The 20,266-nt window shown below is 66.5% G+C and overlaps 2 protein-coding genes across 2 annotated transcripts; both read left to right on the top strand.

The window, feature by feature from the left end:
- Positions 1-2,722: 2,722 nt before the first annotated feature.
- Positions 2,723-5,813, top strand: ZNF683 (zinc finger protein 683). Its single transcript, XM_063355935.1, has 4 exons — positions 2,723-2,777; positions 3,585-4,285; positions 4,590-4,718; positions 4,813-5,813. The coding sequence occupies exons 2-4, from the start codon at positions 3,635-3,637 to the stop codon at positions 5,221-5,223; spliced, it is 1,191 nt and encodes a 396-aa protein (XP_063212005.1). The 5' UTR covers positions 2,723-2,777; positions 3,585-3,634; the 3' UTR covers positions 5,224-5,813.
- Positions 5,814-10,565: 4,752 nt separating this feature from the next.
- On the top strand, positions 10,566-18,508 carry CRYBG2 (crystallin beta-gamma domain containing 2). The gene is made up of 19 exons (XM_063356231.1): positions 10,566-12,584; positions 13,127-13,171; positions 13,264-13,382; positions 13,670-13,826; positions 13,933-14,072; positions 14,149-14,275; positions 14,597-14,632; positions 14,712-14,839; positions 15,055-15,181; positions 15,448-15,590; positions 15,673-15,799; positions 15,919-15,951; positions 16,065-16,177; positions 16,360-16,489; positions 16,637-16,776; positions 16,879-17,002; positions 17,545-17,703; positions 18,093-18,252; positions 18,395-18,508. The coding sequence occupies exons 1-19, from the start codon at positions 10,566-10,568 to the stop codon at positions 18,481-18,483; spliced, it is 4,116 nt and encodes a 1,371-aa protein (XP_063212301.1). The 3' UTR covers positions 18,484-18,508.
- Positions 18,509-20,266: the final 1,758 nt, after the last annotated feature.

The following is a 20,266-nucleotide window of genomic DNA, read 5'->3' as shown; positions in this document are numbered from 1 at the left end:
GCTCTCAGGTCCTTCCAGGAAAACCCAACTTGAACAGAGTGAGAAAGGGCCAGGAAGGGCTGGGGAGCATTTCCGAAAAGCACCCGCTGCCAGGGCTGCCCCCACACTGAGAGCAACCGCAGGCTAAGGGCGAGCACGGTGGGGTTTGGGGGAGTCTGAGTCCCAGCTCCTGGGGACAGGGATGCCACCATTACCCCACACGGCCAGGAATCCCAGCTCCATGGATGGTCCAGGGACTGATGTTGGATGCTGCTGCCAGGATGCCAGCAACATGCCTGGGAGCTGGAGGGGTCAAGGTGGGGGGGGATAGCGCAGGTCACACATAGCATGAGAGTGTCAGGTCTCAGTTCCGGCTGTGTGCTGATGAGCTGCTGCCACCGGCGACGCTTATCTTGAGCCATCACGGGCAGCAGGGAAGGTGTGACATTTTGTAGGGGTGGATGCTCAGGCGTCGAGCAGCACCGAGTGGGTGCTGCGAGCTCAGGGTGCAGGCAGGGGTGATGGTGGTGTCCGCTGCCTCTTTGAAGTGCTGGCAGGGAGGAAGTGGTGACATCTCACTGCAGTCCCCGAGCGCTCGCTGCCTCAATATCCCCGTCCCCAGTCCCCAGCACCCGGCACTCCCCTTCCTCCTCCCTCCTGCCCAGCTGCTAACCATCACCTGAGTGCTTGTAACACGCCCAAAGACCTGCAAAACTGCCCCCTGGACACCCAATCATCCCCCCAGCAGGCTGACATCCATCCCGTGGGCATCCTGTCACCCTCCTGAGCACGCTGCCACCCCCCCCAGCACCCTGCCATCCCTGCTTCGGGCACCCTGCCATCCCCCCAGTATCCTGACATCCATCCCTTGGGCATCCTGTCACCCTCCTGAGCACGCTGCCACCCCCCGCCAGCACCCTGCCATCCCTGCCTCGGGCACCCCGCCATTCCCTCCAGGCTCTGCAGCCCCCCAGAGGCTTTCCCCAGGGGACCGGGGTGCTCTGAGGTCCCAGGACACATGTCTCCATCCCAGCCCTGCCTTGCCCCCGCCCTCCGCCCCCACTGAACCCTGGTGCTATTTTGGTCCTGTGTCTTGATATCTCTCAGCCTCCTCTGACTTTTCCTTTCCCTTCCCCTTCTTGCTGTCACCTATATGCCTGCCCTGTACCTCCTCCCTCCCTTTGCACACAGTGACTCAAGGCCCAGGCTTGCCCCAGTGTCCCTCCAGTTCCCCCAGTGGCTGGGGGAACTGGTTTGCCGCAGGGAGGACCCTCCCCAGTGCTGACTAAATCCTCCCCAGCCAGCCCCGGCTATGCCGGGGGATGCGGCAGGGAGCTCCCATTTTCCCACAGAGCCATGGCCAGCTGGTTCGGCTGGTTTGGCACGTACACAGGCTTGCACATGCTTACACACGCATGCACACACACACCCACACACACACACACATATACACTCACTCACACACTGCAGCTGGCCCCAGGGCTCCCAGAACCCCCCCATCGCTGCCCCTCACAGGAGCCCACAGCGCTTGGAGGGATGCGAGGGACGGATCCTGCTCCTGTGGGGGGCCAGGAGGATGGGATGCTGGGCCCCGTGTGGGTGTTCAGCCACCCTTGGGCTCCCCGGGATTGCTGGGGACCCCTCTGTGTCCCCTCTGTCTCTGGGGCTGTTCCTGAGGCGATTCAGTTGGTACCCACCGGTACCACCGCGGAGGCAGGGCCGTGGCTCTGGGGTGGCTGGGCAGGAGCTGCTGCATTCCCCTTCTCTGGGACCCCACACAGGAACCTCCTCTCCCGAAGCAAACGGGTGTGAAAGGAGGTTTCTGCCCCCAAACCTTCCCCTGCTACTCCCCACCTGGTTGTGTTTTGCACGTGGTTCCTCAAGCCACCGTGTTCCCTGCGAAGGGCGCTGGAGCGGGGCCAGAGGCTCCGGTGTAACCCTCAGAGAAGGAGAAATCAGCTTCTTCTGGTCTTCCCCAGTGGGGCAGCATTTTGGGAGGTACTGGAATGGGTGTGGGACACGTCCCCTTCCCACTGTCACTGAAGTAGGGCAGCCCCCGTGGGTCAGGGACCCCACTTGGGAACGTGGGGCTGGGGCTGCCGTCACAGCTGGGAGCTGCTGTGTGCGCTCACCGAGCGCTTCTCTTCAAAGCGGTGACCGTGTTAGCCACCAGTAGGTTTCAGAGTTAACACCCTGTTTAAGGGGAGCCATTCATGTGGTCTCAGGCTGTTGGCCGGCCCCAGCCGAGGCTGCTGCCGCTCCTGGCACTTCCTTTCGGGCTCCCCGTGCTGCCAGGGCTGGTGGCATTGGCTGGCAGGTGGCTGAGGTCCCGCTGTCCCCATGGTGGGCAGCAGTGGCATGTATGCCACCCTTTGCTGGGGCAGGAAAGCCCAAATGTGCGGGGCTTGGCGCCCTGTTGTGTCCCCATCCCATCCTGCAGAGCTCCCAGTGCCCCCAGTGCCCTCAGCACGGTGGGGACACGGTGACCTCCCTCTGCATTCCTGGGGGTTTTCTGTTCCGGGGGGGGACCCTCTCGTGGTGTCACCAGTGGTGGCTCCCAGTGCTGGGCCGTGTCCTGGCAAGGGGGCCAAGTCCCTGGCCACGGGGCCATGTCTATCAGACACAACCCGGTCCCACCTCCTCCTCTTCCTCCCTGCAAAGAGGCTTCACCTCGCCTCTCCAAATTTAGCAAAGGCCCCCGAACCCGCAGGTTTCCTGTTCACGCTCCCGGCAGCCACCGAACCATAACGCAGCCGCGACCGGGGCTCATCGGCGGCCGCAGCACCAGAGCGGAGCAGGTAGGAGCCACCGCGCTGCCGTGTCCCCCGGGGATGTCCCCAAGCGTGGGCACCCCTCCCGCCTCTGCCCTTTCCACCACCCCGAACCTCTGCGCTGAGAACTGGTGCCCACAGGGTCCAGCCCCACAACTCTGCTCCAGGTCCCAGCTCGTTGTTTCCCCCCCTGCTGCAGGTCTCCCTGGCCAGAAGGGCCCCCCGGGCCCCCCTCCCCACCCCCGTCCCCTGTCGCGGCGCCTGGATGTGCTACGTGAACCCCAGTCCCACGGTCCCCAACCTCCTGCTCTGCCCCAGCGGCCTCGGCGTCTGCCTCTGCTGCCTGCGGCCGCTGCCTGCCCACCCTGAGCTCCCCACGGGGCGCAGCCAGGAGCCCACCCGGCACCCACCACCATGGCGGCCCCTGTGGCTCCATGACGGTGAGGCTGGGAAGGGGATGGTGCTCTCTGCTCCAGCTCTCCTGCGCTCCTTCCTCCTCCTGCTCTTCCTCCCTGCCCTCCTCTGCCTCTTCCCTCTCTTCCCTGGGATGTGGCCGGTTTCTCACCCCTCGTCCCCAGGGGCTGCTGCCCCCAAAGGGCTCCTGGCTAGGGGCTGGGGTCTCAGTAGACACCCCCCCACCCCAGCAGCAGACCCTCCCCTGCCTCCCCTCGCAGCTGCCTGCACCCCTGGCTCCACAAATCCGGCAGCGGGTGCTCCTGTCTCTCCTGCAGACACAGCTTTGCTCCTGCCTCTGTCGGGCTCCCCCCCACCGGCCCCTCGTCCCCGAGCTCCCCGTCCCTCCCACTGACCCCTGGGCTGCTCCCCTGCCCACAGCCCCCCGTGCCACCAGGGCCGCCAGCTGCAGGACCCCCGCGGGGCTTGACATGGCCCCTTCGCCAGCGCGACCGCTCTGCGCCGAAGGTGTCCCCACCTGCAGCACGGAGGAGGAGGAAGAGAGAGCCGAGGCCGAAGAGCTGCAGGGAGCCGCAGAGGGCTGGAGGAAGGAGCCCTTTGGCCAAGCGGAGCCGGTGCTGGCGGGGGCCCTGCTGCCCCCCCCGCTGCCTAGGGACCTGAGGGTCCACCTGGGCAGCCTGTGCCCCCTCCTCCTGCCCCAGCCCTGCCTCCCTCCCTGTGCCACCCACTGCTCCCCGCTTCTGCTGGCCCCGCAGCCCGTGCTGGCTGACACGGGGACCCCGGTGTCACCTTTGCAGGGCTGCAGAGGTGTCCTCCTCCAGCTGCCACCCTGCCTGTGGCCATGCGGGACCCTCCTGCCCTCTGGCCAGGGCGCTCCTGGGCTGCCAAAGCCATGGGTGGGATTTCTCCCTCTCCCCCGAGGGCCCTTCCCCTTCCCGGGCTGTGGGGCAGGGGGGTGCCTGCAGCCGCGGGGGGGGATGCCCTGCTCTGTCCCGCAGCCGGAGGTGCCCAGCCACAGCGTGGCCAAGCCACCCCCACCCAAGCTGGGGAAGGACGTTGGCAGGAGCAAGTACGAGTGCAGCGTCTGTGCCAAGAGCTTCAGGCAGCTCTCCAACCTCAAGGTACCTGGGATGCTCCCCGACCCCAGCCTGGCGCACACCCCTCCTGCACCCTTAGGGGACAAGGGGTGGTGGTGGCTCGTCCCAGCTGTGCGGGCAGGGCTCCCCATGCCTCAGTTTCCCCCCAGCAAAGTGCCCTGAGTGCATGAAGCGCTTGGAGATGAGCGGTCGATTTAGGTCCCTGTGCTCCAGCCGTGCCCCTGGGGGTGCGGGATGCTCCCAAGAGGTGGGGGGGCCGGGGCAGCCTGAATTCCTGTGTTCCCTGGGTGCCCCCCCCCATAGCTCTGTGCCCCCCATCCCCCCGCAGGTCCACCTGCGGGTGCACAGCGGCGAGCGGCCCTTCCATTGCCCCGTCTGCAAGAAGCGCTTCACACAGCTGGCACATCTGCAGAAGCATCGCCTGGTCCACACCGGCGAGAAGCCCCACCAATGCCCGGTAGGTGCCCGACGGATGCCGGGAAGGTGGGGGGGAGGGTCCCAAACTGGGGTGCAGCACCCACCCTGAGCCCCGCATCCTCTCGCCCCCGCAGACGTGCCACAAAAGCTTCAGCAGCAACAGCAACCTGAAGACCCACCTGCGGCTGCACTCGGGCGAGAAGCCCTTCCAGTGCCACCAGTGCCATGGCCGCTTCTCCCAGCGCATCCACCTCCAGCTCCACCGGCGCCTGCACCAGCACTGCCGCCCACCTCCTGTCCCCCTGGCCCCCTGTGACCACCTCAGCCAGGCCAGTGGGTGCTCCAGCCTGGATGCCAGGTGGCCAGGGCAGGAGGAGGAAGATGAGGAGGCAGGAGGGAGCCGTCCCAGCCGGGCTACGGTGCTGCTGCAGGGCTTCGTGCTGGGGGAGGTGGGGAAGGGGCTGCCCGGGTGGGCAGGGGTGGACATGGGGACCCGCCATCGTGTCCCCAGGCAGCAGCCATGTCCCTCGGTGGAGTCTATCTGAGCTGGGACAGCCCCCGAGGGCTGCGTGGGTGGGGGCTGGCCCCCCAGCCAAGGACCCTCAGAGCCAAGAGGAGCCACCACCATCATCCGCTGCACCCCTCAGCTCCATAAACGCTGCCCCAGCCTTGGGGACAAGGACAGAGGAGGGTCCCCCCAAAGCATCCAGCGACCCTCTGTCCCCACAGCTCTCGGGGAGGGCATCCCCCCGGCCAGCCCCACGTCCCAGGCCATGCCCGTGCCCCCCCCCCGCCGCAGCATTACTGCTCCAGGGCTGCACCTGGGGTACGACAAACCCCGCTTTCTATGGAAAAAGCTTTCGTTTCGCAGCCCCCTCCAATCTCAGGCACACCCCGGGCTCCCAGCGTGTCACCACCGTGGCGCCGTGGGGACACGTCTCTGCCCGTCACTGCTTTCCCCAGCTTGGTGCCACGATCAAACCCTCCTGGGGCTCTGTCTGGGGGTGCCATGCCAGGGTGGATATTTCCATCTCTGATACCTCTGGGTGCTGCTCCCCGCATCCTGTCGGCACCCTGAGCATCTCGCTGACACCCGAAGGACACGATGGCCCTGGCTGTCCTCGCCTCTGTCAAGGTTGGGGCCGGTGAGTGGCATCCCTCCCGAGATTTTATTCAATAAATATTTCTGCCTTTCCAGCCCACCCAGCCCGGTGCGGCTCCCCAGGGAGGTGGGAGAGGGTCCCTGGGACATGTCCGTGGATGTCCCTTGGAAGGGGACATGGGATGGAGCCACTTCCTCTGGTGCTTTCGGGCAGCACAGCTCGGTGCCCTGCCACCACAGCCCCCTGGGCCAGAGGCTGCCAGGGCTCCCTGGAGCTCCCCCCGCTGTGGTTCTGGGGGTCAGTAGAGCTGATGCCCCCAATGGGGACTGGCACAGGGGGTATTTACAGACCCTTCTGCAGGGGCGGTTGGGGACACGGCCCCCTCACTGGCGCGCGGCTCCTCCCGGGGGGTTTCACAACCGTGTCCTGATGGCTGCGGCAGGGAGGGATGGGGCAGAGTCCATCTGACCTGCTCCAGCTGCCGGCATGACCCGGTGCTTCTCCAGGACGGCAAAGCCACCTCGGTGGCGAGCGGAGCACAGCTGAGCCACCAGCTCCCCGTCCCCGGCCGGATCCCGGCGCTGCTGGCCAAGGTGTGGAGGGAGCTCGGCTGTGCCTCAGTTTCCCCAGCATGTGAGTGGTGGCACCCAGAGCTGGGTGGCCCTGGGCACCCCAACCAGCACTGAACTATGGCCACTTGTGCTGGGCTGGCGGTGGCCGAGGAGGCTCCCGGGCTGGGTGGGAAGCCGGGAGTGGTGGCCCCAGGGCAAGGCTGGTACCATGGCGGGGCACCCGCAGGTGCTGGGGAGGAGCGGGAGGGCAGGTCGAGGATACAGGGCGGGTGCTGGCTCTGCTGTCACTCCAAGCCTTGCTGGGAAAAGGCCCTACGCCCCGGGGTCAGGTCTCCCACGGTGGCCCAGGGCTACTGTGACACTTGCTCCGTCCCCAAGCCAGCGCAAAGCCCCTTGAGAACCCCAGCTCTGCGAGACCTGGGAGACCTTCCAGCACTGGAAGCCTCCTGGGGAGGCGCTTCAGGGTGAGGGGCTCCATGTGGGACCCCCATGTAGCCGATGAATCCGGGTGTGATCACAGCCCTGGGGACCCCCAGTCACAGCGTGTTGGGACCCAGCTAGCCCCATGGCCTGGCCAAGGCCGGCTGACGCGATGGCCCAGCTGGCTGGCTGGAGTTGCGGTGACAAACTGGTCACCAAGACGCCCTCTGAGGTCACCATCACCCTCACCGAGCTGGGTGGCGGGGAGGGGGTGTTCGGGCAGGGGTCCGGGGGGGCCCAGAGCCACCCAGGCCGGCCGGGCTGCCTCCCGGCGCTGCTGAGTCGGAGGAAACGGAGGAGCTGGGTGCAGGGGAACCAGCCTGACCGGCTCCCCGGCTGTCAGCACCTGAGGAATGCCAAACCTCCGCTGCGCCAGGGCTGGGTGCTCAGGGCTGGGTGCTCAGCGAGGGCTGGGTGCTCGGCGGGTGACTCTGCCGGTCCGCCCAGCCGCGGCGTGCAGGGAGCAGCACCCCCAGCCCCGCTCGGCACAGCACCCCGCTCGCCACCCGGGCGGCACGGCGGGACCCTCGGCCGGCAGGTACACGGGGGTGCAGGGTGGGGGACACCCCGGGGCACACGGTGCCGCCTGGGCTGGCCCGGCTTGCACGGGTGCTTGTGGGGAGGGAGGCTGCACGGTGCTGGGAGCCGGAGGGCTCCCATCCCAGCTGCCACACGTGGGGGTTGCCCAGTGCTTGGACCCATGCCCCAGCTTGGCGGGTGCTGGGATGGGTCCCTGCTCCCCTGGGATTGGCACTGGCCAGGGAGGGGGGAGGAGGCTGGGAGGTGGGGGCTGAGCTCTGCCCCTCTCACCTTCAATCCCTGAATTTCGGGGGCTGCTGGGCTTATACCCCAGCTCCTGCCACCAAAGCGCGTCCCCAGAGCCACCGGAGTGAGCTGGGGCTCCTCCACCTCTGGTGGCCTCGCGACCTGGGCTGGGGGGACAGCGGGGCTCCCCTGCCGCCCCTGTCCCCTTCCTCCCTTCGAGGTATGCGGTTGCCAGTGACACAGCGAGGTGGTGGGGAGGCGGGGGCGGCGGGGGGAGACGGCGGTTCCCCTGCCCTCGTAATAAACCCCAGCCTGCGCAGCAGCCGCCCAAACCAAATCCTTGATTTTCCTGAAGGCGGCAGGTCCGCTCTCACCCCGCGGCGACGGGGCTCAGCCCGACGTGGCTGGAGGCTCGGCTTAATCCGTGGTCACCGGCTCAAAGGCAGCCGCAGCCGCTGCCCTCGGCCCCTTCGTCTCTTCTGAATATTAAACGGCACCTTGCGCCTTTCACTCGGGTGCTGGGAGACCTGGGCTGGGTGCTGGGAGACCCTTTGGGATGACAGGAGGAGTAAACGAGCTGAATAGGTTGGCTTGGCTTGGCCAGGGGGGATTAATTAGCCGAGCCGGGTGCCCCGGTGTGGCAATACCACTGGGATCCAGCATGACATGTCCTGGCGGGCAGGGATGCAGCAGCTGGGAGGCTGCAGGGTCTTATCCTTGTGTCCTCGTGTCCTCACGTCCTTATGTCCTTGACCCACCATTGCAGTAGGAAATATTTTAGCAAAAAAACGAGGTGGTGGGGTAGAGCAGGGCTCTGGGGTGAGCTCCCTTTCCAGGGCCGGCGGGGCACTGGGCGGCCCAGGATGGCACTGGGTGCCGGATCCAGCTGCAGGGGTGGGATGGGAAAGACAGACCTGGTGATCTTTGGAAATCCGGCTCCGGGCGAGAGGCAGCCGTGATGCTGAGTCAGCAGCTCCTGCCTCCCCCCCCGCGCTCCGGTGCCGTGTGGAGCCGGCGTCCCTGTCCCGGTGCCACCCCGGGGCCACAGGCATGACAGAGCTGGGCACCGCCAGCAAGCGCTTGAGAAACCAGCGCTGAAGCAAGCCCGGGTGCCAGGCGGCTCCGGCGGGACGGCAACATTGCAGGGCAGAGAGGGGACACGTCCCTGCCCAAACCGCACTGCCCTGGCATCGCCACCCCTGGCAGGAGCTTCCCCGGTGTGGGGGTCCCCGTGTGCCACCGCAGAGCCCTGGCTCGGGGCAGCTCAGGCTGGGGGTCCCTCCAGCCTGACCCTGCTCTTGGCCGTTTGCTCTGAGCCCTGTCTTGTCCCCAGCACCGCCCAGTGCACCCATCCCTCTTCCACCAGCAGGTGCTGTGGCCCTGGGGATCCAGCTGTGGCTTTGCCAATCCATGCAGATGTGGTTTTGCCCACGCAGATGTGGCTTTGCCCATGCAGCTGTGGCACCCCGCCCAGGCTGGTCCCAGCCCCGAGCGGTGCTGGCTGTCCCAGACGAGGTCTCATCGCCTGCTGGAAAATGACACAAACTCTTCCTATCTGTACCGGAAAGACCTGCCGGGCCGGGGAGAGCCAGACGCGGAGGGCGCGTGGCGGGCTGGCGGAAGGGGCAGGCAGCTGCCTGCACCCGGCACTTCTCTGCCTGCCCCCGGCCTCCCCCGACCCCCCTGAGGGACTGGTAAAGCCCAACCTGCAGCCGTCGGAGGGAGCCCAGCCCCAGGTGGTGCAGGATGAGGCCCCCCCCCAAGGTGTCCCTTGGGGAAACCAGCCCTGGGGGCACTGCAGGGAGGTGTCTCCATCCCCGGCGGGGAGACCCCAAGGGTCCTCAGGCTGAAGCCAAAGCCCCATCCCTGCTGTTGTCCCCATAGCCAGGCGGTGACACGGAGCAGCTTCTAATTGGGAGATGCTGAGATGCCAGCGCGCTCCCGGCTCCCTCCCCAGCACCTGCTGCGTCAGCTGCTTCCCAAACCCAGCAATAAAACCCTTCTGGGGCAGGGACGCAGCCACGGCACAGCGACGCCTCCGCCGGCATCCCCCCGAGCCAAGGCGGCGCGGGTGGCCCTGTGTCCTGCCCTGCGCCCCGGGGACCGCAGCGATGCCCGTTTTGCAGCACCGAACACAAGGGCGCGGGAGCTGAGCGCTGGGCACCCGCTTGGACCGGGGTGCAAGCGCCAGGTGATCAGTGCAGCTCGTTTTCTCAAGCCAATGGGGCTGCAGAGGTGGACGGGCCCATCCCACCTTTGCTGAGCAGCAAGAGGGAAAGGGCAAGGGAAGATGATGCTCAGGTCCTCACCTCCCCCCGTGAACCCTCTGGCCATCCCAGCTCTGGTCCTGGTGCCAGCCAGGCCCTTTTCCCCCGCGGAGCAGCTTGCCTGTTGCTTTTTGGGCTTGTTTGTTTGCTGTGTTTGCTGACTCGGCGCAGCCCTGCCGCCCGCCTGACTCATCCCGCAGCTCGGGGCACGGCATGACTCGGGGCACGGCATGGCACGGCCGGATCCTGCACACTCACCCGCGCTGTGCCGGCTCGCTGGGCTCTGCCGCAGCCCACCTTGGCGGCGTGGCGGAGCTCCCCGCCGTCTCTGCTGGATGCAGAAGCATCGGGGCGGGCAGGCGGAGGGACTCACGGTGTCCCCCATGTCCTGCATGTGCCAGGAGGGATGACACGAGCACCCCCAGAATTGCAGAGAGCCCCAAAGCCACCGCTTGTGCTCACAGGACCCCCCCCCAACATGTCCTGCAGGATCAAAGGAAGGTCTAGGGGGTTTTAGGGTTTGGCTTGTCCCCTCAGGTTGGTTTTCAGGGTCCAGGGCTTGTCCCCATAGGGTGGTTTCTGCTCAGCTCTCCTTCTCTCCCTGCAGCTCCGCCAGCCCCAGCACAGCAGCCGCAGGGGCCGAGCCCAGCAGCGTGGGGTGTTACAGGGCCGCGGCAGCCCCGTCCCCAGCCCCCCCAGCATGGATTCATCGGTGCGGCGTGCCAAGGCCAGGGGCTTTGTCTCCAGCGCGGAGCTGAGCATGAAGCAAGCGGTGCCGAGTGCGCCGAGTCCCGAGGGCAGGTCCCGCTTCCAGAAGGTCTCGCTGGTGTCGCGGCGGCTGGAGAACGCGGGGAGCACGCAGGGCCGGGAGGGGAGTCCCTCCCGCGTCTCCCTCCTGCTGCAGGCCTGGGAGAGGGAGATCGTGGAGAAGACGCCGGCCGGCCCCGCCACCCTGACCCACCGGGAACGCTCGTCCTCCGTCAACCTCCTCAAGGACTTCACCGCGCACGGCCCCATCTTCTCGCAGGTGTATTCCCCCGCGCAGAAGCCCCGGCGGCAGGACGAGAGGGGGAAGGTGGTGGCCGGCAGTGGCGGCGGTGGCATCCCCCCGCCGGTGGCAGCCCCCCGCGAGGTGCCCGTGCACAGGGAGAGCTACGTGCATGGCACCCTCCTCCCCACCCGACCCGCCCAGCGCCCGGCGGGGGGTCCCGGCGAGGGTCCCGGTGTCCCATGCGGGGCTGAGCCCGGCTGCGTCTCTGCCCTGCCCAGGGCCAGGCACGTCACCGTGCTGCGGACGGGCAGGGAGGCAGTCAGTGCCGAGCCGGGGCTGGCAGAGGGAAGGGAAGCCCAAAACGGGATGCACGATGCCGCTGGTGCCACGATGGCCCCGCCGCAGCGGGAGAGCCAAGGGCAGGATGGCAGCGGCTCCGCTGGGGACACAGCAGGCAGCGAGAGCTCGCCTGGCACCGAGGAGGCCGCCGGGCTCCTGGATGAGGGATCCCCCGGGGAGAAATGCTTGCCACAAGCCGAAGCCACGCCGGCAAACGCAACCCCAAGAGACGGCGACAGTCCCGGGGACTCACAAACCAGTATAACCAGCTCCCCGCAGTGTCCCTTGGAGGATGCTGGCGGCCAAGCTGATCTGGCTGGTGCGGGAGAGGGAAGCGCAGCAGACGGGGACGGCACCATTTCAGCCACACCACCGAGGACAGAGAGCCCCCCGGGAGCCGGTGGCGCCCCTGAAAACCCCTCCTCAGAGGCAAGCGATGGTCCAGAGCCTTCATCCGAAGGACCAGCATCTCCGAAGGCTGAGGTTGTGTTGGAGGGGGGTGAGAAGACAGGGGACCCCCAAAGCACGGCCCAAGACCCTGAGAGCAAACCAGAGCCCCCTGCTGAGCCCCCAGCCCACGACCCACCAGCCGAGAGCCCCCCAGATGCGACCGAGGAGGACCCCGAGCTGCTGGTGGACATGGAGATCTTTGTGGACACGCTACGCAACATGGAGCCCTCGGAGATGCGGAAGGCGCCCAAGACCCCGCGCCAGCCCCGGCCGTCATCACTGGGCCGCTGTGCCGCTCTGCCCCCCATCCACGAGGACCGCGTGGCCCCCCGCGCCCCTGTCTCCCTGCCCGAGGCCCTGCGAGAGCTGCTGGCGCGGGGCCCGGTGGGGCGGCAGGAGGAGACCCCCGAGGAGGAGGTGGAGATCGAGAACCCCTACCTGAGCCCCGAAGAGCGGGCGCTGGTGGGGTCCCACCGGGGGGTGCCTGGGGACAGCATGGCTGGCAATGGCCAGGTGGAAGGGGGCTCGCTCCCAGGGACGCCGGGGCAGGTGGGAGCGGAGGAAAAGACCAAACCAGTAGCCGGGGGCTTGGCGGAGCGGAGCGTGCTCTTCCGAGGGAACGTCCTCAAGGGCATGGCGCTGCTCTCCCACTTCTTGGACCACCGGGTGGCCGCGGCTGACGAGGGGAAGCCCTACTCGCGCCTGGACAACAGCGTGCTCTACAGCCGCTTCGTCTCCCCCGGCACTGCCCTGCTCGAGCTGCCCGGCAGGGATGGCAGGGGCACAAGCTCGCCCACCCCCGGGGACAACAATGGGCTGGGCCCTGGTGACCACCCTGGCCCTGATGTGGCCATGCTGGAAGCCCCGAGTCCTGGCCGCGTTCCGCCTGTCACTGGAGAGCTGGAGAACACCGTGGCCCTGTACCCCACTGAAGTCCTGGTGAGTAAATCCCGCAACGTGGCGCCTGGGGAGATGTTCTGCCCTCCCGGGCGTGTGGGGAGGTGGTGGGGTCTGAACCCTGGAGCATCTTTCCCAGCACACGGTTTGTGCTTCCCATGTGGTGAAAGCCCCTGGTGTGATGGGAGGGTGATGGGAGGGTACTGGGAGGAGTGACAGGAGGGTACCAGGGCGGGTGATGGAGGGCATTGGCATGGGTGATAGAAGGGTACTAGGGTGGGTGATGGGAGGGTACCACCCTGGGTGACAGGAGGGTACCAGGAGGGGTGACGGAAGGGTACCAGGTCAAGCGATGGGAGGGTGCCACCGCGGATGATGGGAGGGTCCCGGGGCGGGGACGCTGATCCCCAGCAGTGCAGGAATGCTCGAGGTGTGGCTGCTCGGGGCGGTGGGAGGGATTGGCAGACGCCAGACGTGAGGCTGTGGCTGTGGCTGCGGCTTCCTCGGGCTGCGAGGAGATGGCTGGAGCGACCGACATCCCTCCGTGCTCCTCACGCGCCCGTCCCTTTGGATGTTCGCAGCAGGAGGACAAGGAGGGCTTCGAGAAGATCAACACGAGACCCGGCAAGGTACGGGGAGCGTGGTGGGGCCGTGCTGGGCTGGCCGCAGCACGGGGCGGTGCGATATGGTAGCATCTCTCTGCTGTGTCACCCCCTCCCAGATCATCCTCTTCTCCGAGGCCGGCTTTGCGGGCCAGAAACGGGAGATCTGGGGCGACGTCCCCGATGCCACGTCCTGGGAGCTCTCGCACACCATCTCCATCCGGGTCATCCGAGGCGGGTAGGGGACGGCGGCGGGGCGAGGACACGCGGTGAGGATGAGGAGGGAGGGCTCGGCCGGGAGCCCTGCACTCCCCATGCCGGGGATGGCGTCCGGGTCCCAGCCTGGGGTTCAGGAGTGACCGTCCCACCAGTGCTAATTACCGTGGCTGCGATCCAGCATCGCGGTGGTGGCAGGATGTCCCCACCCCACCCTGAGGCTCCCCATGGCTGTGGGGCTGCGGGTAAGAGCAGAATTTCTTCCCCCCCCCCCTCCGCCCCCCAACTTTGCTCCCACCCCGCTCCCAGGTGGGTGATGTACGAGAAGCCGAGGTTCCGCGGGCGCAAGTGTGTCCTGGCCGAGGGGGACGTGGAGATCGACAACCCCTGGACGGCGTACGGGCAGAGCGAGCAGCCCCGCGGCAGCCGGCCCTTCCGCATCGGCTCCTTCAAGAGGGTGGTGCGGGTGAGCACAGGGACCCCCCCGAGCCTCCTGCTCCTCCCCCACATCTCCCAGCACCCTCCAAGCAGGGGGCACCGGACCCCAGTAACGCTGCTCTGCCCTGCGCCAGGATTACTGCACCCCGGAGATCAGCCTGTTTGCGGAGGAGAACGGTGAAGGCGCCCGGCTGACCTTCACCGACTCGGCCGAGGACACCCGCACGCAGGGCCAGCCGCTCGCCGCCGCCTCCATCATCGTCCACTCGGGCCTGTGAGTGGGACCGTGGGGCCGGGTGGTCTCCAGCACGGGCTGGAGCAGGGGGTGATGCTTTCCCCCTCTTCCCCAGGTGGCTGGTTTACTCCAAGCCTTTCTTCGATGATGACCCCTACGTTTTGGAGCCGGGCGGGTACCCCAATTTAAAGGCTTGGGGAGCAAAGGACCCATCCATCTGCTCCATGCACCCCATCAGGCTGGTGAGTGCTGGAACACGGTTACTGGGATGCTGGGGCCGTATCCAGCCCTGGGCACGACAGGCGAGAGCATCTCCTGGCGGTTCCCGATTCACATCAGCGAGAGAGAGCTCGGTGTGGAAATGTGCCGAGCGTGGCTCTGGAATGCGCCCACAGGAGTGGGTTAGTGGTGAAAGAAAGCAAAGAAAAAAAAGTCCTAAAGAGCTTGTTCTTGAATGAAAATGTCCCAAACACCAGCTCAGGCTTTAAAGGGGGGGGAATTGGATGTCCCCATGCTGCTTCCTCTTGCAACTGTAGCCTCACTGGGGCTCCTTCTCCTTCCAGGGCTGCCCCGCCGTGGAGAGACCTGGCGAGCCGCAGGTGAGTGCTGGGCCAGCACCCATAGAGGCCATGGGGCCCGGATGGCCATGGGACCGCGCTCACCCCACCCTGTCCCCAGGTGCTGATCTACGAGGCCGCGGGTTTCCAGGGACGCAGCTTTGCCATCAGCCGAGACATCTACGACCTGAAGCGCCTGCCCGGGCCGGCACTGCCCACTGTGGGCTCCCTCCACGTCCTGGGTGGCTGGTGAGTGGCGCAGGGTGGGCAATCCCGGCTGGAGCAGGCTGGGAAGGTGACAGTCACCCCTGGGAAAAGGCCTGGAGGGGCTGCCCAGGGCTGCGGGATGGCCACAAGCAGCGTGGGGGAGAGGGTGGCACTGGAGTGCCATGGATGGTGTCCCCGTGTCCCGGCATGTGGAAATCCTCTGGAGACCTCACTGACTGCATCTGCCTGTGCCACAGCTGGGTCGGCTACGAGAAGGAAGGCTTCCGTGGCCACCAGTACCTGCTGGAGGAAGGGGAGTACCAGGACTGGAGGCAGTGGGGCGGCTACAGCAAGGAGCTGGTGTCCTTACGGCTGATACGGACGGTGAGGACAGGGGTGGTGGCATCGCCTGGGGACAGACCCAGTGTGGGGAGGGAGACCCAGCCAAAGGGAGCTTTCCCTGCCTGCAACAGACAGGGAAACACAGCCTGAGATCCCCCAAACTCATCACACGCAGAGGTCTGGGTGCCCAGAGCAGCTCCCACCCTCCCTGGGGTCCCTGGGGCTGCGTGTGGGGAGACCACCCGGCTCGCAGCCCCTTCCCCCCGCCACAGACCGAGGGGTTCTGGGGGGGCTCCTTCTCCCTGCAGGACTTCTCCGACCCGGCGCTGGTCCTCTTCGAGGCCATGGACTTTGAGGAGGGCCCGAGCGTGGAGCTGAGCGAGGCGCTGCCGGACACGCAGCTGGCCGGCTATGGCACCGTCACCCAGTCCATCCACGTGCTGAGCGGCGTGTGAGTGCCGGGATGGAGAAGAGGGAGGGCAGGGGGGATGGATTATGGGGGGGGTGAGCCAGCACCCACGTTTTCCTGGCAGGTGGGTGGCCTACGAGGGCACCAACTTCTCGGGCGAGCAGTACATCCTGGAGAAGGGGGTGTACCGCAACTGCGAAGACTGGGGTGCCACGGATTGCCGCATCGCCTCGGCGCAGCCCATCCTGCAGGTGAGAGCGCCGGACACCCCCCCCTTCCCCCCCGAGACCCTCTGGTGCCACCACGCGCGGGGCTGGTGGGGGCCGGGCTGGGAGAAGACACCAACCAGCCCCGCTCTGTCTGCTTCCAGGTTGGGGAACGCAACCTCCACTTCGTCTCCAAGGTCAGGGGTGGCAGATGGGGCGGGGGACGTGCCCCCCTGGGGGATGCGGCCCCTTGCGGGGGGGTGGTGATGCTTTGCCCCCCTCACCGAGCTCCTCTGCTCCCCCTCCCCAGATCCTGCTCTTCTCAGAGCCCGACTTCTTGGGGGACCACGTCGCCTTTGAGGAGGACCAGGACACCCTGCCCGCTGCCTTCGTCCCACGCTCCTGCAGAGTCCGCGGGGGCAGGTAGGGTGTCCTTGGGGCCTCGTTGCCTCCAACTGGGGACAGGAACAGGGATGTCAGCCTGGTCGGCAGCCTAGGGGTGCCCATGGGGGCTCCCTGGGAGGGTGGGAGGACGAGGGTGCTGCAAGAGGGATGGAAGCCCACCACAATGGCCGCGTCAGCCTGGGCACACTCCTCCCTGCCAGCTGGATCCTGTTCGACGGGCAGGCCTTCGCCGGGGACCAGCATGTGCTGTCCGAGGGCGAGTACCCCACGCTGAGCGCCATGGGCTGCCTCTCCTCCACCACCATCCACTCCTTGAAGAAGGTTCCAGTGGTGAGTGCCACCAACACTGGGGCAGAAGCCTCCCAAGAACCTCCTTTTTCCCCTCAGCACTGACTCTCCAGCCTTGGAGCCCTTCTGCCCCCACGGGTGCTCGCTCCTTCTGCTTGTCCCCCTCACTCCTCTTCCTCTGTCCCGCAGTTTTTCTCGGAGCCCTCCATCTTCCTGCACGGGCTGGAGTGTTTCGAGGGGAAGGAGATCGAGCTGAACAACGAAGTGCGGAGTCTGCAGGCAGAGGGTTTCAACAACCACGTGCTGTCGGTGCGCGTCAAAGGCGGGATGTAAGTGAGCCCCAGCCCCGCTCTCCCCCGGCCGGGGGCTGCTGTCTGCCCGCCCAGGGGTAACCGTGCTCTGCCCGTCCCATCCCGTCCCGTCCCCCGCAGCTGGGTGCTATGCGAACACAGCGACTTCCGCGGGCGCCAGTGGCTGTTGGACTGCACCGAAATCACCAACTGGCTGACGTACAGCGGGCTCCAGCACGTGGGGTCCCTCTACCCCATCCGCCAGGTGAGCGCTGGGATGGGACGGGGGGATGAACCCCCAAAACCCCGATGCAGGCAGCTCACATGGAGCTGAAGTCCCCACGGCCAGGAGGAGGACGTGATGGTGGCTCTGGGTGAGCTGGGGAGGCAGCGGGGCACGGCCTGGGGAACCAGCAGAACGCTCTGACAGCTCCGGCCCACGAAAGGCACCGCCAGCCCGGCACCAGCCCCCCCAGGTCCCTGTCCCCCCGCCCTGGGAGTGGCTGCCTTGGTGGCAAAACCTTCCCCATGGGCAGGCGCCTTGCAAAACACCCCAGCATCCCGGCAGGGAGAGCTGCGCCGGTGCCAGCTGTGGGAGACAGGCCACAGCCGTCACCCTGCGGAGAGGCAGGGGCCGCCGGCGGGGGGACAAGGAGAACCCTCAGGCAGCCACCCCAGGGGACCAGTGTCCTCCCTTCCCAAAGCCACAAGCTGGGTGAGGCCCCTCCTCAGCCAGCCGCAGAGTATGGGGCCGGAGGTGCGGGCAGCAGGGCTTTTTGGTGCAAAAAAAGGTTTCTCTCCTTCCAGAGGCGGATCTATTTCCGCATCAGGAGCAGGGAGCTGGAGCTCTACCTCTCCGTCCCCGACGACGTGGAGGACATGAAAGCGGGGCGGGTGGTCGTCTCCAGCTTGAGCGAGCAGAGCAGCTCCGTCTGGTACTACGAGGACGGGCTGATCAAAAACCAGGTCAGGGCTCGCGTGTGACAGCCAGCATCGGGGAGGGGACGGGGGAGCCCCCGGCAAGACTCCTGCTGGGGCACTCCCCACCTCACAGCGATCTTCTAGGGCTTACAACAGCCTTTCCCAGCATCCGACCTTAGCCTCGTCCCCAAAGATCGGCTGATTCTCTCCTCCCCAAGTCTCCCTTGGAGATGTGAAGGCATCCCTGTCCTCCCTGAGGAGTTTTTGTCACCCTAATCGTCCCCACCTCTCACTGAGGGGTTTTCCTGCTCATCCCATGTCCCACCCCAGAACCAGCCACGTTCACAGGGAAACCCCTCTGAGCTCCAAGCCTTTGCGCCGGGCAGAGGCAATGGAGAGGAGCAGGTTGACCCGGCCACCGCTGCTCCTTGCAGGTGGCCCCCAACATGAGCCTGCAGGTCATCGGGCCAGCCGGGAAGGGCGCAAAAGCCGTGCTATGGTCCGAAACTCGGATGCCGCGTCAAACCTGGAGCATCGATTCTCAGGGACGGATCCACAGCCAGATGTTCGAGGACATGATTCTTGATATAAAAGGTGAGGTCTCAGCGCTGGCACAGGGGCTGCTTTCCCAGGGACCCCCAAAAACAGGATGTTTGGCCTTGAGATGGGGCACCCATCCCTTCACCGCCATCAGGAGCATGGTCTGCCCTCCTGAAACCCTCCGCTTGTTCCACAGGCGGCCGAGCCTACGACCGGGACCACGCCATTGTTTGGGACATGGCTGAGGAAAGACCCACGCAGATCTGGGACATTCAGGTGCTATGATGGGGTGGCGTGTGGCCCTCGTGCCCAGACGTGCCATGGGGCAGGATGGGGAGACCCTGCCAGCATCCCCGCACCGGGACGGGAGGCCTCCTACTCCAGACACCCCCCTGCCCCAGCTGCTGGCATGAAGGATGCCCACCACCCCCTCCATCACGAGGGGGAACCACCCCACCTCCCTCCCGGGGAGCCCCGTACGTGGCTCATGAAGGACCCCCACAGACAGCACCAGCGCGGGACCCTCCGGAGAGCGGCACAGCCCCCTCCCCACCAGGTCCCCCCTCCGAACTGTATTTATGTACGTGTGTAAGATACGGCCCTCCTCATCTGGGCCAGCTCTGCCTGGGTGGTTGGTGTCCTTGTCCTTGCCTGGCCACAGCCTGACAGCCCCCATGCTGGGGAGCTGCCCCCCAGCCCGGCACCTTGCCCCCAGTGGCCCAATCCTGCTCCCAGGATGGGAGCCCAGTGCCCTCTAGTGTCCACGGGCCACAAGCAGCACCAGGGCCCTGGGTTTCGAGGAGGGAGGTGCAGGCCAAGCTGTGTCCCCCCACACCTCCAGAGCACTGGGGGCTGCTGGACCTCACCAGCTCCAGCTCAGGGGGAAGCCCAGCCCGCTCCTGCTGTTGGCTGGGGGGTGCTCATCGTATCGACGAGCTCTGCTTCAGCAGCAGTTAGTGTCCATGCTGCAGAGCTGCATCGTGGCTCAGGTCGCTCGTCTCCGAGGTGCCCGGGACAGAGGTCTCCTCCACCTGGGTGAGGGCAGGAGCTCCCTGGGGACGTGACTCAGAGCCAGAAGGGACACGGGGTGAAAAATACAGACTCGGAGACCTCAAGCGCTTCTGTCCTCGTTGCTGGGGAGAGGAGACGGCTGCTGGCAAGGGCCCGGTTCACCGAGCAGGTTGAGCCGCGGTTTGGGGAAGAGTCACCGCACTTGGGCAGCAATCACTTATCAACCCCGCAGCGAAACCCGGCTGTTCTGGTGGCGACAGACAGCTCAGTGCCTCCCCGGGAGGTTTCCTCGGCAGACTCGAGTGCACCAAGGTCCTTACATCAGGCGTCTCCAGCTGGCTGGCGACTGCTCTGGCTTTCAGCAACAACCATCATCCAACCTCCACCTTTAGCCTGAAACGTGTCCCTAGTTGCCCCAAGACCTGTTCGGGCAGGAGGACGCGTAACCACAGGACTGCGGAGCGTGTTGCATGGGGACGCCCAGCTCCGATGCGGTCTCCTGCCAGGCCAGAGCCCAAACCCCTGCCTGCAGGCAGCGGTGACAGGGAGGGCTGCTCGGAGATGGCAATGCCAAGCCTACGGAACTGGCAGGCAGGGGGATATTGAGTTGCCGGGGTAATTGCTCATGAGAGCAATGCCGGTGGGAAGGCAGAGGAGACCACCACAGCATAGGTGGTGAGGGCCCAGGAGGACGCTACCAACCCTGTGCAGTCTGGGAGACCGCTGAGACACCTGGAAGCCGCGGAGGGACGTCGAAACACACAAGCTCAGCCCACCCGGGCAGGCAGGGACGCCACTAAAGGGTAAAATCCTCTCAACGCGACGCCCTGACACACCCCTTCGCCTCCGCAGCCTGAGCCTGACGGAGGGCGCCCGGCTCCGCCCTTATATAGCCCCCGCCAAGCCGCGATTGGCTAACAGCGGGGAGCTCGGCAGCAGCGGATTGGTGGAGAGCACAAGCTCCTGCGGTGGGATTGGCCAGCACTCGGTGTGCTGTGGGGGACCGCCTGTCCTGAAGGGGGCGCTGTCGGCACTGGGTCCCGTCCCCGGGCCTACG

Source organism: Chroicocephalus ridibundus, chromosome 19 (genome assembly GCF_963924245.1).
Source record: "Chroicocephalus ridibundus chromosome 19, bChrRid1.1, whole genome shotgun sequence".
Taxonomy (NCBI): domain Eukaryota; kingdom Metazoa; phylum Chordata; class Aves; order Charadriiformes; family Laridae; genus Chroicocephalus; species Chroicocephalus ridibundus.
This window is presented reverse-complemented; position numbering and strand designations above follow the sequence as displayed.

Excerpts from the sequence above, each read along its gene's own strand:
- CRYBG2 (XM_063356231.1), top strand. The coding sequence starts at position 10,566 with ATGGATTCATCGGTGCGGCGTGCCAAGGCCAGGGGCTTTGTCTCCAGC. Across the intron at positions 12,585-13,126 it reads TGTACCCCACTGAAGTCCTG|GAGGACAAGGAGGGCTTCGA; the intron begins GTGAGTAAATCC and ends TGTTCGCAGCAG. Across the intron at positions 14,840-15,054 it reads CTCCACGTCCTGGGTGGCTG|CTGGGTCGGCTACGAGAAGG; the intron begins GTGAGTGGCGCA and ends CCTGTGCCACAG.
- ZNF683 (XM_063355935.1), top strand. The coding sequence starts at position 3,635 with ATGGCCCCTTCGCCAGCGCGACCGCTCTGCGCCGAAGGTGTCCCCACC. Across the intron at positions 4,286-4,589 it reads GGCAGCTCTCCAACCTCAAG|GTCCACCTGCGGGTGCACAG; the intron begins GTACCTGGGATG and ends ATCCCCCCGCAG. Across the intron at positions 4,719-4,812 it reads AGAAGCCCCACCAATGCCCG|ACGTGCCACAAAAGCTTCAG; the intron begins GTAGGTGCCCGA and ends TCGCCCCCGCAG.